The sequence below is a fragment of the Polistes dominula genome, unplaced genomic scaffold (genome assembly GCF_049000335.1).
Source record: "Polistes dominula isolate Pdom_NZ unplaced genomic scaffold, Pdom_raw_medaka contig_15, whole genome shotgun sequence".
NCBI lineage: Eukaryota > Metazoa > Arthropoda > Insecta > Hymenoptera > Vespidae > Polistes > Polistes dominula.
This window is the reverse complement of record NW_028300915.1, coordinates 3,331,040-3,347,795: the sequence shown is the minus strand read 5'-3', so window position 1 is coordinate 3,347,795 and position 16,756 is coordinate 3,331,040. Positions and strand designations below refer to the sequence as shown.

Here is a 16,756-nt window from a genome sequence, read left to right as displayed (position 1 = left end):
GCGAATAAAGATCCATTATGATTCTTGGTTACATCTTTCTTATGCCATTGAAATGAACAGTTACTTTTGTATTATTATAAAAGTCTTCGTTCACATACTTGAAATAATCTGAATTTATTTATTTTATTGATTATCACATACACACTACACACACAGGGATGCTAATTCATTTAGACATTGATATTAAGAACGTGGTTTAAAATCATCTTAGTGAATTTAATTAAAAGTCATACGATAAAGATTATTCACGAATCACAACACAATGCACGTCTTTGAACGTCTCATAGTATTTTCTAATTCATTGATCCGAATACATGTAAACATGCTAAATCATTTACACGTGAATCAAATGATCGAAAAGAAATAACCATATTAATTTAAATATTTAATTATTAAAATAAAATTTTGAATATATATATATATATATATATATAAATTATTATGTATTTGGTTAATTTAAAAATATATTTTAATAAATATAATTTAATATAATTTAAAAATAAATTAATCTCGAATTGAAAAAATTTAATTATAAATTGTAACTTCTTTGAATCCCGTGATTATTTCTTTTTTTTAATTTTTACCTTAAGTAAACATTCCAACGTTTTAATAAATATAATATGAAAAATTCGTGTCATCTGTACTGTTTTCATCATGCATTTCAATCATCGTATTGCCATTGATCAATATAATTCAACGAATGAATTGTTCGTTAATTTGAAACGAACATAATAAAACAAAAACATTGTCGAATCATTCGTTAGATAGAAAACGATTGAAAAGTTCAAAGATTAATGTTAAAACCGGTACGTGAAACTTGAACAGGTAGATCCGAGTTTAATGTTTTTTCAAGTTCACGAACGTACGAAGACGGAAGAAACGTTCGATTCTGGTATTAAGCAAGTAAAAAGAAAGAATGATAAAGAAAGAAAGAAAAAAAAAGAGAAAAAGAAGGTGGGGGCATTTCAAGTCTTGAGTTCAGAGACCCGCCAGTGAAAGTCCATCGCCCAGTACAAACTACGTGAACGATGCACACACCTGTGTAACCTTCTCCACGTGTCCCTCGACCTCTTCTTACAGAGAAAAGATTTCTCTGTGTATCGTTTCCAGTTCCATAAACTGACACAATTCCAAAGTCATCTATGGAATTCTTCTATTCGCGCCTATCCTAATTTGCATTTATCGCACCAATGAAAAGATTAATAAATGAGAGGAAGGAATGAAACATATATGTATATATATTACTTTCACTTTCCAAGGACACCGGAAAACATGACGGATAGATGGTATTATTCGATGACAACTAGCCCACCTATGTATATATATATACTTTTGTTCTTTTTATTCTTACGTCTAATTAAATGGGAATACTTTCATTGAAATATTTTTTTTTCTTTACTCAACATTATGTTTCATTTGTCATGTTAACACCTACAAACATCTTCTTGTTATTCTTTAATATTTTTGGTAAATAAGTAATGTTTGTCGAAACTTATTTAACCTTTTTTTTTTTAAATTAAAAAAAAGAAACCACTTCAAATTCAACTTCTATTCAGGATAAGGACTTGAGAGAAAGAGAGGAAAAGGAGAGAGAGAAAAAAAAGAGAGAAAAAAAAGTCAGGTCGACTTTCACTTTTCGAAAGTCGTGTAAAGAGGTGGTGAAGTAAAAAAAGAAGAAGAAGAAGAAGAAGAAATGGAGAATAAAGTTTGAGAGAGAAGAATACACGTGAGATATACGAAGAGGAAAGTGGATCTATGAATTTTTCCGGGAATCAAAAGTATAGGCCTTTCGATTTCTCGAGTGATATCGCGAACACCGGAAATGCAACGATGTAATATAGATCAGTAGGTAAGTGTGGCCCATGGCAACTCACGAACATCAGAGAAAGAGAGAGAGTCACAGAATTCCTTTGAAAATTTATTGTTAGTCACGATCACTAAACACTCATGACTAATCTTTCTAATCTCTCTTTTTATCTCTTTTCCTAACCTGCTGGTAGTTTCTTCTTCGATTGTATATACTTTAAATCTTTATATATAAAAATTCAGTGTCACAATATGTTTGTCCATTAATAATTCTGAAACTACTGAACCTATCTTAATGAAATTTTTTGTATTTTATGTGATTTTTTTCAACTTAAAATATAGAATAATTTTTATCGCGTTAATTTTCTATTTTTTATTGCTAATTTAAGGATTTATTATTTAAAGGTTATCTTGGTTCTTAGGTATTATAAATTTTCCAATAGATGGCGAGGTATTACAATTCCATTATTTCACGTTTTTTCAGGTTTATTTTTGATACAAATAACCTTACTTTTTATATTTTTTCGTGTATTATTATTTTATGCATTCCATTATAATTGTGTTATTATTTTGTGTGTTATTATAATTTACTGAATAATTTAGAATTATATTAAATCAACATTTATTACTTAAAAGTTATATAGGTCTTTAGGTACTGTAAGTTTTCAATAAATGGCGCTGTATTACAATTCAATTATTTCCATATATTCACGTCATACGTTTTTTTCAAATTTACATATGACATAACTAACCTTACTTTTTCTATTTTTTCGAGTACTATTATTTTATGTATTTCATTATTAATTGTAGTATTATTTCGTGTGTTGTGTTATAATTTACAAAATAGTTTCGAATTGATTTATTATTTAGAGGTTATCTAGGTCTCTAGGTACTGTAAGTTTTCAATAATTGGCACTGTATTACAATTCAATTATTTCAATTTACATACGACATAACCTTACTTCTTTCATTTTTTCTTTTATTATTATTTTATGTATTCCATTCTAATTGTTGTATTATTTTGTGTATGTTGTTATAATTTACTAAATAATTTAGAATTATATTAAATCAACCTTTTATAACAAAACCACAGCAACCCATCGCCGAACCATCCTAGTGTAACTATAAAAAAAATTAAAAATAAAAAGGAAGAAAATAGAAACAAAAAAAGAAACCAATACATAGATCTCATACGTGAGATTAAAGAATTTCTCTTTTATATACGTATGTATGTGATGTTAAAGTCAACGACCGACTTTCGATATAACGATCATTAAAATCAATGTAAATTTGTCGAAAGTCTGTTAAAACTCTAATGGACCGCATCTAATCTTAAATTACGATGATTCTCTTGATTTAAATCTTATAATTATAAACAGTATCGAAGTGAAATACAATTAATTTTAGTTTAAGATAATATATATTTATATTATGGGATTTCAATAGAATATTTTGTCGAGTTTATGTAAGAATTCATTCGTTCGAGGTAAAAAAAAAAAAAAAAAAAAAAATATTTCTTTTGCTTCCTATTATTGTCACTTGATAGAATATTTTTTAAAATTATTATTATCAAACATATTATTGCATTTTCAATTGTTCGTTGATGTTCATATCTTCCCTGCTGTTCCAGAAATCATTTTTTCACGTATCTATTAAAACCTTTCACTTTTTGTGTCGTTTGAAAAATTTATGCTAAACTTCTCCCAGTTTTATTAAAAAAAAAAAAAAAAAAAAAAAAAATTCTATACGTTCCTTCGTCGAAGTTGAAGATGCAAAAATTTAACGATTATTAGCACGCACGACTCATTGTCAATGCATATGACCTCGTAGCTAAGTTTTCCAATATCGTTCGAGTATCTTTTCAACACACTCGCTTTCCTTGACATAACTCGTCAATGCCCACACATCAACGTTACGCAGCATCTTTGTATCAAAAATTAATCGAATGATATTTCTTCTTATTTTTTTTTCCAATTAAACGCGAATATTCTTTTTATCTCGTGTCAAAAGTTCATCGAATGAAAAAAAAAAAAAAAAATTTCTTCTTCATTTTTTTTTAACCAATTAAAATGCGTATACTCTTAACGTATCATAAATTTGAATCGAACAAAATTTCTACTTATTTTATATTTTTTTTTGTTTCACTCAATAAAGTGTGAATCTTCGTGTCAAAGAGTAATTGAAAAGAAAAAAATATCTTCCTCTTCTTTCTTTTTTAGTTTCATTAAAATTCAAGAATCATTGTGTAAAAAAAAAACTTATTAAAAATTGTTCGAACGAGTATTCTGTTAAATATTTTAGTATTCGTTTACCAAAATTTAATTTCGTTTAAGGGCGGGGTAAGGGTTTTAGCTTTCGAAAAATCGATTTTTTGTTGTTGTCTTATCTTATTGTTTAACATTTCAAGAATATGTCCTTAAAATTTAAATCTGATCTATGCAATATTCTTGAAGTTATTGTCAAATTAGTCTCGGGGCCTTTCACGCTCTAACTCTAACAGCTACGGTCGTTCGGAATAGCAGTGCAGCTGTCGAACAGTTTATTCATTACTATTGTCCTAGCCCATTATCTAGTTTTTGAAATATTTTATTTAGTAAAGAAAGGTAACTAAAGCCATAAAGATATATTTTATTATATCCATATATTATATAATATATATATATATAAAATAGAAAGGGGATAAAAAAATTTCACCAACGTGTAAACCGAACCTTGTTGAGTGTCAACAGACTAGAAAAAATTCGACTTTTATATATCGATCTATTGAACAATCGATATATCGAACAATCGATATATCGAACTTTGATCTATCGATCTATCGAACTTCGATATATCGATCTATAGAACTTCGATATATCGATCTATCGAACAAACGATCTATCGAACTTCCATATATCGATCTATCGAACAATCGATATATCGATCTATCAAACAATCGATATATCGAACTTCGATCTATCGATATATCGAACAATCGATCTATCGAACTTCAATATATCGATCTATCGAACAATCGAAATATCGATCTATCGAACAATTGATATATCGAACTTCGATCTATCGATCTATCGAACAATCGATCTATCGAACTTCAATATATCGATATATCGAACAATTGATCTATCGAACTTCGATATATCGATCTATCGTACAATCGATATATCGAACTTCGATCTATCGATCTATCAAACAATCGATATATCGATCTATCAAACAATCGATTTATCGAACTTCGATATATCGATCTATCGAACAATCGATATATCGAACTTCGATCTATCGAACAATCAATATATCGATCTATCGAACAATCGATATATCGAACTTCGATCTATCGATCTATCGAACCTCGATATATCGATCTATCTAACAATCGATATATCGAACTATCGATCTATCGAACTTCGATATATCGATTTACCTAACTTTCGTATGTTGATCTATTGAACTATCGATATATTGATCTATCGAACTATCGATAGTTAATAAAAATTTTATAGTAATTATATTATTAAAAAATGAAACGATTGGCGTAAATAACACGTGAATTTTGACGATACACGAAAACATATTGCATTTATAATATTACCACAGAATCTTTTATATCATATATATCGATCTCGTTTACACAAGGGAGACAAAGAAATGATAAATAATCGTAAAACGAATGAAATGAAGAAGAAGAAGAAGAAATAGCTATAGCAAAGCCTTTAACAGAGTATCGTAATAAGAAAATGATTTTTCTAGTTTTACGAGAAACCGTTCTACAAAAGAAGAAACGTATTTTCGAATGAGCGAACGAACGTGTATGTCTGCTACTTATAGTAAGAAATGTCAAAAATTCTATAAAGAAGTTATCAGAGTGCTGATGAAACGTATTTTGTTATTAAAAAAACAAAAAAAAAGAAAAGTAAGAAAGATACAAATAAAAAGATAAATAAATAATTATACCTGTATATATATTCGTAGAATATGCGTACTAACGAGATAAAAATACATAGAGAAACTCAGTGAATAACTATTTTACTATTATACGAGTAAAGAAAAGAATAGAGGTTGAAGAAGAAGAAGAAGAAGAATAAAAAGAAAAAAAAATGTCGGTTTATATAGAAACGTATAATATAATAATAAAGAAAGAAAGAAAGAGAAAGATAAAAAAAGAAAAGCAGTTATCTTTTCTTAACCGGTGAGGGATGGGGAGGGGGAGGTAACACAATGTTAAATGATAGTTTAATTTTCCTCTTGAGATAAGAATCCAAACCCATTTCCAGCAACTTTTCGCCAGGACCATTCGTAAGAAATTCTTTCTCTTTCTCTCTCTCTCTCTCTCTCTCTTTCTCTCCCTCTCTCTCTCTCTTTCTCTCTCTCTCTCTCTCTTTCTCTCTCTCTCTCTCTTTCTCTCTCACTTTTTCTTTTCTTTTTTATTTGCACAATTTTTATTTCCTTTTCTTCTTATTTTCTTTCGACTCTTGTTTTCTCTCGTTTTTGAATTCAACTAAAAAAGGAATATCCCGTTTAAGAGAATCCTAGAAGCTTTCTCGACACCGAAACCATTTATTCGACTGAATTACTTGAATAAAATAAAAAAAAAAATAAAAAACAAGAAAATAAGTAAATAATTTTATCAACTAGAAAATTCAAATGTAATAAATAAATTTTAAAGTAGGTACATATAGAATTTATTTATTTAACACGTTGCCGCACACTTTTAATTTGACGATCGTGCTTAGAAATACGAAGATCGGACGGCTATAGCCGTCATTTGCGGCAACGTGTTAATTTTTATAATTGGATAACTTTCAATATTTGTACTTTTAATTTAATAAATATCAAATAATTAATATTAAATATTTTACTTTCTATTTGAATGACAGAGAAAATTATTTTATTATTAACAACAAAATAATATTTTTTTTAATTATATAACATTATTGTAAAAATTACTTAAATTACATTATTCCACAATATTATAGGAAAGAAATTGATTTAATTTTGATAAGTATTCTCACACTTTAATACACAAATCACGTTAAACGATGAAGGCACGATCGAGACGTTCGTGACGTATTCGTCATCATAGTCATTGGTACAATGTCATCAAAGTAACAACAGGGTCGGTCGTAACATTGTTTGGCATAAACGTGAAAGTTCATACAGAATGCTATTACAAAGTATGTTTGACTTTCGAACGTTTTCTTCGTTTACTTATATGCACAACTTCTGTTCGTCTTTCTTTACACACTTTCAACCATTTAATTACTCATAATAACTCGATTTCTCCTAAGAAAACTCGTTCAATTTCTGTGTGACGTCTTCTATTTCATTTTTATTTTGTTTCTAGTTTTAATGCGTATGTTTAAATATATATTATTTAATATAAATCATTCGTTCTAATTTTAAAAATAAAAGTAGAGTTGCATCCAGAGTTATATATTGATAAAAATTGCTATACTAATATTAGTTAATAATACTGTAATATTTAGGATTTTTCAAAGTGTGGGTTACGACCCCATGCAATCCTAATGACTCCATATAGGGTTGCAGAAATTTTACCATAATTTTAATAAATAGTTAAGTATAATATTCCTATGTATATCAAATATCAGTAAATATTTTAATTCGTATTAATAATTTATTTATCTCTATATCCAGGGTTGTGAAAATATTTTCTAATTTAAAGACTATTGCTAATGTAAGTTAAAAAATTTCAAATGCCTTTTTTTTGTATTTGATAATAATTATTTAAAATTATACAAATACTGATAATTTACATTATACAATATTACTAAATAATAATTATAAGTATTTAATAATTATAGGTATTTGAAATTAATTAAAAAATATTTTTAAATACTTTAATAATTTTTAAAAAATTTTAATATACTAAAAATAAAACAAACAATCGTATTCAAAGTTTTACCTTTTATTTTTTTCAACATCTCTAATATTAATTGGAAATAATTACATTGATTGATTTTAATATTTAACATAATATGATATGACGATTAATCATAAATAAATAAGAAATAACGTTGATTATAACATCTGTTTGCAAAAATAAATAATACAAATCGATGAAACCTAATTGTAAGTTTTAACGAATGATCTCGTTGATCCGTTTGAAAGAGTAGCAATTGGTGTGGCTAGTTGTTCAGTTCAAAAGTAGAACCCGTATAAAAAGTGGCTCACTTTCGTTGAATGACCCAACAACAGCATCCAGTCGATTAGTTCCTAGTTAATCGAAACAGTAGGATATCGAGGATGACCATTGAAATGTTTAATTTTTTTTCTTATATTACGAGGAATAATAAAATATAATAATAAAATAATAAGAAAATAAATCAATTCAGAGTCTAACGATCTTTAAAATGCATTTTGTTATTTTTCCATCATTGCCTTTTATGAAAACATTCCTCGAGTGAAAATTCAACTTTTGCGACCCCAAAATACAGGAAAAATATCATACGTTATTCTTCTTCTTCTATTTCTTCTAGATTCTTTCTAATAATAATATTCGTTGGAAAGTTTCATCGTTCATATCCTAATCCAAGATTTTCTATATTATACTTTTTCATTTAGATGTCGAACATAAATCATAATAAAACCGTTGGTTAGTCCGTTCAATAAATAAACACATTTATTATTATTTTTTTTATCTTCGTGACTTTATAAAAATATATTATTCGATTTGTAATTTTTTTTCATCTTATATATTATACTTCTGTATAAGTGTGTGTGTATATATATGTGTGTAACCACATAAATAGTAATATAATTATTACTGGAAATCGAACGAATGTATTATTTGTATATGTACACGTATATACATGTACATGTATGGATTACATGTAGGTATATGTATATATATGGGGAAAAGAAATGACTGCGAGTTTCACGAGTGAGAACGATGATGATGGTCCAGAATGGACTAGCGTTGACCCACTTGTACTTACTCAGTGACTACTTTCACTTGCGAGGACGAGACACGAGTGCATACACGAGACGAATTCTCAAACGAGAAGATGTTGATTATGATGATAATAATACTGATGTTTCTTCAAACGATCATACTTCTTCTCTCATCCTTCTTCTACTTATTTTTTTCTTTTACTCTCATTTCTCTTGGAAGGACACACTTTCACAGTCAGGACGAAAACAAGACTAATTATCTTACGCTAACCCTTGAAAAGACAATGCTTATTCTAATTTGAAGTGAGAGTGAGAGAGAGAGAGAGAGAGAGAGAGAGAGAGAGAGAGAGAGAGAGAGAAAGAGAATACTAAAAACAATAGATTAACTCGCCCATAATATTTGTTTCCCTCTTTCGTTTTGCTTTTTAACAGCTGATTGTCGCACAACTTTTCTTTTTAACTGCCTCAAATATTTCTTGCAGTCCAACTTTTTTTGCCATTTCGTTGCTAGATCTGTTAAGAATTGAAATTACTTTTTTCATTGCTGTTTATTGGATGTAATATTTTTTATAGTAAAATAATAATATATTATTTATAATATATTTAATAATATGATATAATAAATTATCAATGCAATTAGAAAAAAATTTTAATTCTTTTATAAATATTGGCAAATTATTATACGTAATTTAAACAAGACAAATATTCATATCTAATAACAATATTTATTTTATGAAATATTAACTTAGATAAATAATAATTTTCTATAATATTGGAACGTAAAAAGTTGCTAGATCTGTTAAGGATTGAAATTAATTTTTTGTTGCTGTTTATTGGGTATATAATATTTTTATGATAAAATAATAAATAAATTACCGATGCAATTCTAATTCTTTTATAAATATTGGTAAATCATTATACGTAATTTCATATCTATTTTACATTGTAGTTAGATAAATAATAATTTTTTATACTATTGGAATATAAAATAAAAAATTATTTATACCTGATAGCCAAATTCCAAAGAACATTTTGAACTATATTAGTTCGTGGTTTACCACCTGCCAATATTAATTCGCATATTGATTTTTCTTCACAAATATTTCCTCGTTGTTGTTCATCGAGCGTTCTCGCTTGCTTATGTTCGATCGGCAGGTCAACGACCCTAAGCTTTGAAAGGACGATATTCGGCTCACTATAAGAATAATACGGCCTTCCTTTAAAATCTTTCAAATATTATGAAATCATCAGTTTTCTATACTTTTACTCACGTTGTATTTTGAATTTTGATGACGTTAGGTGCAAGTGCAGCTAATAACAAACCGAAAGGTAAAAAAGCACCGATCAAATGAATTATTTTTTTCCATGGAGAAATTCTAAAAATATATTTTTAAGTATTGATAATAATCGATGATTTTTATATTATTTTATTTATTTATTTCTCACCTGTGTCCTTTGGGATAAAGTACGGTCGGTGTTGGTTCACCTAAAATATCCATTTCGTGATAGCCTAAAGGCTGATGATAATAATAATGTGCTGGTTTGTGAAGCGTGGTATATTCCTGTTGTTGTGTTAAATAAACCATCATATTATTATTATTATTATTATTATTACTGCTTGGTTTTTGAACGTTATCATAAGTTTGTTCTTGTTCTTGTTCTTGTTGTTCGAAATTGTAATAATTATTTTGATAATTTGGTACAAAACGATAATCAGGAACGAAATAAAATGAATTCTGATCATTCAAATTCGTATTAGCAAATGATAAATGTTCATCGAACTTGTTTGGAAATTTCATTGGTTTTTCGAATAACATCGATGTGTGTTCCTCAACGTATACCGGTTTCTCAAGATTCTGTAAAAAGGTATGTTCGTTTATCACTTTCTGTTCACCGAAATTCTCCAAATGCGACCTTGAACTTTGCGTCACGGTTACTTCTAAAGGTTCAATCGTTTCGTGATTTGGTAAAAATTGTTGATATTTTCTTAAATTTAAATCAGGTTTATCGTCATCGAACTTCACACGATGATCATTTTCACGTTCCTTAACTTCGTACGAAATTCTTTGTTTAACATTTTGTAAATTATCTAGTTGAGTACCAACGTTGAGATTATTTTCAAATCTGACATGATGAACATTGTTGAAAGGATTTGTTTTGATCGTAGGTTCTTCAATGATTTCTCCAAGATGTACGCTAGGTTTGAACACGTCGTCTGTATTATTTCGATCATCACCATTTATAATACGAATAGTTGATACATTTTCGTCAGTTTCCGTAGCAATAAACAAAGTTGTTTCCGTGGTCAAATCTTCAATAGTTTCATCGAATAATTTCGAATTAGTTTGTTCTTCAATTATTTCGGTAGTATTTTCGGTCAAAACATTAGTTACGATTGAAATAAAAGAAATAAGAATGATGATACATTTAATAGAAAACATCATATCGTTAAAATTGATGTGAAAAAATGATCGCAAAGTTACTGTTTACTTGACAGTAGACGACTAAACTCGTGTCTCGAATGTTTCTCGCCTTTAACGCAGTCTCGTCGTAAAGTTTGAAGCGTGTTTTCTAAAAAAACAAAAAAAAAAAAAAGAAATAAAAATATCTCTCGACAGTTAATCATTCTTTTTTACTCCAATTGTCGACGACAAAGAATATGAGTACGAAACGATGGTGTTTAGTTCAGGTAGCAGGTGTTACTAACGTTGAAAAAACATCTTGCATCGTTGCTGCACAGTGCATAATAGTGTGTCAAATGTTATTATATCTGAAAGAAAAATAATTATCTCAATCGAATTTCTATCACTTTCTCAAAGTTGCAAATAAAATAAAGAAAAAAAGAAAAAGATCTAAGGAAGAATAGATTCATCGTTAAAGATCATTAAACAGATTTCTTTTCTATTTGTTTAATAATCGTTTTGCACGATCATTCCCCCGATTGTACGATAAGAAATAAACGCTTATGGTCTTCTTTAAGTTTTTTTTTTTAAGATAAAATCGTTGTTAGTGGATACAATCGGGTGGAGATGTATCTCTACTATGTTCGATTGACCTCGGTAGGAAATAAGGTCAGACTCTCGCCGCTCGTTGTCGATAAAACGCAACTTAGAAAGTCTTTCGATCTCTTCCGTTCTTTCTCATCTCTTCCTTGAAATAAGTTTTCCCTTTATATATATATGTGTGAGTGTGTGAGCATTCGAAACAAAAGATAATAAGAATAACATAATAAAAAAACACATTTTAGCGTTCTGAACAATCCCAAGTTTACGTATACGTTTGATTATTAAATATCGTTTATTTTATTTATATAATTCATTGAAAAAATTCTCACATAATCTCATGAAACACATGAATATAATCGATAATAATTATTGATCCTTATATCACGTTATTATTTTAAATATCATCACATCTTTCAATATTATTGAAAATTCTAACCAGTTGGTAAGAACGACAATTAGACCATTTCGAATCCGGTTAAACGTGATTTTTTATTTTTTTATTTTTTCGTAGGACGATCAAGGCTCAACATTACAAGTGTATACATATTATATGAGTATGAATATAAAAATACATAAACAAATGTATGTAACTCGTTGATGCGTGGATCGTAGCAAGACGGTAAAACCATACAATTATCGTGAAGAGTACTTTCCTTGGAAACTCGTTGTCGATGCGTGAAGTTCTAAAAGAGGAGAAGCAGGTTAGCTGGTTGGATCATCATAATGTATACCTCTCTAACTATCTTCTTTCACCATATACAAATACACCTACATAAAACTATTTAATATACGTGTACACTTAATTTTAATAAAGTCTGATACGGTAGCTTCATATGAACATAGTCGACAACGAAAGTACCATTAAATTGCTGTACCATCAAGAAGGACGTTCGTTTATAATAAATTTTTTTTTTGCATTTAATTTCCTTTTTTCGTTTCCTTCCTTGGCGCTATCGTCGTTGTCGTTGTTGTCGTTGTTTTAGCGGCTTCGATCAACCCAATTCCGGTTTCGAGTAGGCCATCCAACCACACGACGTTCGATCGGAATCGGAAGCAAGAAAAATTGGATTATATATATAGAATCATCGAACTTTAAGGGTTTTATTTGAAAAACTAATCTGTTAAATATTTTCATCAATTATTATTGGTGCATCGGATATCAATGAAGATTAAAAATTCTTCATGAAAATCCAGGTAATCCGTTCTATCGTAAAACGGTTGTAAAGAAAAATATAAAGAAAAAAAAACATACTAATAATAATAATAAGAAGAAATAGTTTCATTTCTCGTTTCACTCGATGCCGATGATAGAAAGACAGTTAAAGTTAGAGTCGTTCGTTGTAGGTATGTTGTGTATAACTAAGAAAGATACAAGTTAAAAAAAAAAAAAAATAAAACATAGTTAACTTGAGGTTTCTGGGCCGAGAAGAAAGCGCAAAAATCGTCAAACGGACGATTTTTCTTTAGAATCTTTCGAACGTTAGCCTAGCTTCTTTTCCCCAATGGGACTTAAGACATAAATGTGAACGATGATCCGACGATAGTGCGTAGTACATCGAAGGAGGTCAAATTGGTAATTTACCGACCATGAAAATCACCATCAACCTTCTTTGTCTATCTCCAGTTATCCTGTCGTGTGTCCTAAATCTTAGGATTATCTTTTCAATTATGTTACTCTCGTTACAAACTTATGATTCCGAAACTTCTGACTATCCACCTTTTTGTTACACTGATTTTGGAATAATAGACAATACCAGAAATAAAAAAAATAATACTAGGAAATAAAAGAAGAAATTTCAATCTCAAGTAGACCCAGTTTTCTATGTGTATAAATGAGCGAAAGTTTAATTATTTTGTTTAGGGTGAAAAGATAAAAAGAAATTTTTTTGGGACTATTTTAATTTGAACAATTATTATTTGTGAAAGGAAGTAACGAAAGAGGAAAAGGAGTAGTAGGAGTAGGAGTAGGAGGAGGAGGTTTGTCGCGAAGGTGCGTGATTGTTACGGGTGACCGGTGTAATTAGTGCATGACGAATGTCTTTCTTCTTCTTTTTCTTCCTCTTTCACCGCGTGTTATGGATACATTTTTTTTTTTTTTTTGAAATTCAACCGATAAATAGAACCTAGATAGGTTCGATATTTTTATGTAAATTTATTATAAATATTTTTTACGATGAGAAGGAAGGACAGTTGTACGGTCAATTGGATTTACTCGGTTCATTGGGTTCTCGTTCTTATATCCTATTGTCGACGAATGATATTAGTTGAACGATGTGGAAGAAGACAAGATGAAAGGAGAAATGTTTAGTTGTAACATATGAAAAAGAAAGAGATAGGAGAGATAGAAGATAGGAGACGCGAATCCGTTTCCTCAGTGACCAGGTTAGACAAGGACAAATAAATCTAAGAATGGCAGGTCGAGAAAGAGATGTAAAATGGACCAAGTACATCCGAAGTGGGGACCTGGATTAAAAGCAAAGGAGGCCAACCTCTCAGTAACAGAACCATCACGGACCTTGAAGAGGCGAGGTCGTTCTTTGTTACTCTTCTTTCTATCCTGCTGTTGCTGTTACTGTTGCTGTTCCTCCTCCTCCTTCTTCTTCTGCTGACTCTGTTACTTATTTACGTACTTACTATACTCAACTAGTGTGCACAGTACCGTGGCTGCCGACTATAACGGTTTATTCTAACTTTAACACTCGACAGAAAGGATTCGTTTTATTCATGTAATTAAATTCGTCCTATTATCATCTTCGTTGGAACGCATCGTTTACATTGGACGACACCACCCACTCTCCTCATCGACACGGTCAGTGACAAACAGTGTTACCAAGGATTTAATCAAATTACTGTTATCAGTTGAACTAATTATAAATTTGTTACAATTATATATAATTTTCTCTCTTTTTTTCACAGATGAAGATCACGAACGGAACGATCTGTTTACTACTTTTTATTTTCATCCTAAATGGTTCTTATTGCGATACAAGATATTTTGTTAAGTTGAGAACCAACGCATCTGAACTGTTCAAAACGAAAAATGAAAATTTACGAATACCACAGGAGCCCATTGCAATAACTCAAAGCCCGTTATTCGATGAGACAAAAAACGATCAACGAAACAACGATGAAAGAATGATTCGTGACGCTTTGACCTCGGAATATAACAGAAGAAATTCTTTCGAAACGTCAACATTCAATCCTGATGTACTCAACAAGTTTCTCGAGGATTATGCTAATAAAATAAAAGGTTCTACGGAAAAAGACTTCAAACTTCCATCGAAATTGTCCAAACCAATTGTGGACCCATTAATTCTTGAAGTTGACGAGTCGACTACCGATTCTTCGACTACTATCCTTGACGATGAAAAATCCACATTGGATCCTATCAATTCTACTTTAAACGAGGACAAAGTAAGTACTTCTTTTAATTTTTGTTTGTTTAAGAAACAAATTTACAAAGAATATATTGACCTGAATATTTTTTGTTATAATTATCATTTTTAGCTCAGTGACGTTTTGAATGATACATTAAAAAGAAATAAGTATTACGGTATGGCCTCCCACGATGATAGAAATGGTTGGGTTACCCTCGATGCAATTCCATGGTCTAAAAGTAAAATTTCAAAGTGGCAAGCAAATCCGAGTACTCAACGTCCCTGGCCAGAGATAAAACCATGGGAAAAACCTAGCATGACCAAACCATGGACTTCCGATTATTCTTCCAGACCAACTTACGAAAATAACAAACCTTGGTAATTACACATTTTGTCTTCAATTCATCATTTTCTGTATAAATTATATTTATTTATGATAATTGAAAATTTAGGCAGGACAAACCGAAACCTTATTGGCAAGAGAATAACAATGATAAACCATGGCAAAAACCATCATCATCATCTCGTCCATCTTATTATCCAGACAAATATGATCAAGTTTCGAGTCAAACACAAAAGTGGCCACCTGAGAAGCCATCTTGGGACAAATATACTTCTAATCTTCATAGACCAACCGATATCATAACAGACGACAGACCTACCAACTTTCCCAATACATGGAACAACAAACCTCAATCGTCCAACAGACCCTATCCATTTTTAGACAGATATTCTGAAAACAATCATGCTGATGATGGTAATAACGATTGGCACGATTTTCCACCAAGAACAGAATCTTTGGACAGACCAAGACCAAACGATAGACCAAATTTTTCTCATTATCAATACGGTAACAATCATCCACCTTCTCATCCAGCTAATGGAGATGGACAATGGGTTCTCTTATCAACGAACAGAGGATATTCCAAATCTCGTCAAAGATCTATCAAAATAGACACGTTGAATCCCGAACTGATCAAACTATTGAACGGAACTAAAACGAAATCAATCAAGAAAGAGGAAGACAACGATGCAGTTGTTCCCGTTATGACATCAAAAAGACAGGTTAGGCTAGAAGTTTAAAGAGATATTTCGTATAAAATTTATATTGAATTATTGAATTAAATGAATCAATATCTATGAGAAAGTGATCAAATTAAATGAATATTTCTAACCGGTTATTATGAATCTCTCTTTTATTGCTAATGATTAATGATGATTTGTTATTATATCGACTGGATGCAAATGTACTACGAGTTTTATAGTTGAAATATTACGATACCTTATTTAGAAAGTAAACAGAGAGAAAGATTATTTATTCGATCGATTTATCCGACAGTTACTTTATGAAATATGGCTTACCTAGGTCAGGTTGACGGTGTTACCGTCAATCAACGGCACCAACACAACAACGTCGCACGGAGGTCTCTTGGAAGTCGAGAAGACTTTCAAAAGCGTGGATCAGAGTCGGAAGGAATACGAGAGAGACAGATTGACGACGTTACCGAGCATATTGAGAAAAAGACCGATCAGGAATACCTTGAAAGGCGGACAAGTCTCGAATTCAGCGGTTCTCGCGGCAGTTGGAGCAGGTTAGTCATCACGTGTGAATGCACATATTAATACAATTTATTATTTACTAGCCTAACTTATAATTTA

General features: G+C 30.0%; 1 protein-coding gene across 7 annotated transcripts in view; it reads left to right on the top strand.

Moving 5' to 3' along the window:
* The window catches only part of LOC107069890 (uncharacterized), a 29,175-nt gene that overhangs the window by 6,331 nt on the left and 6,088 nt on the right, over positions 1-16,756 (top strand). For 3 of the 7 annotated variants that reach the window (XR_016175836.1, XM_015327605.2, XM_015327597.2), the window contains exons 2-5: positions 14,637-15,134; positions 15,228-15,475; positions 15,550-16,162; positions 16,469-16,689. Coding sequence is in view for 6 of the 7 variants with exons in the window: in XM_015327605.2 (XP_015183091.1) it covers positions 14,637-15,134; positions 15,228-15,475; positions 15,550-16,162; positions 16,469-16,689 (1,580 nt within the window). In the remaining variant the exon portion in view is untranslated. Of the gene's footprint in view, positions 1-11,266; positions 14,530-14,636; positions 15,135-15,227; positions 15,476-15,549; positions 16,163-16,463; positions 16,690-16,756 lie in introns of those variants that run through there. The other 4 variants (XM_089170034.1, XM_015327577.2, XM_015327614.2 and 1 more) reach the window with 2 other exon arrangements.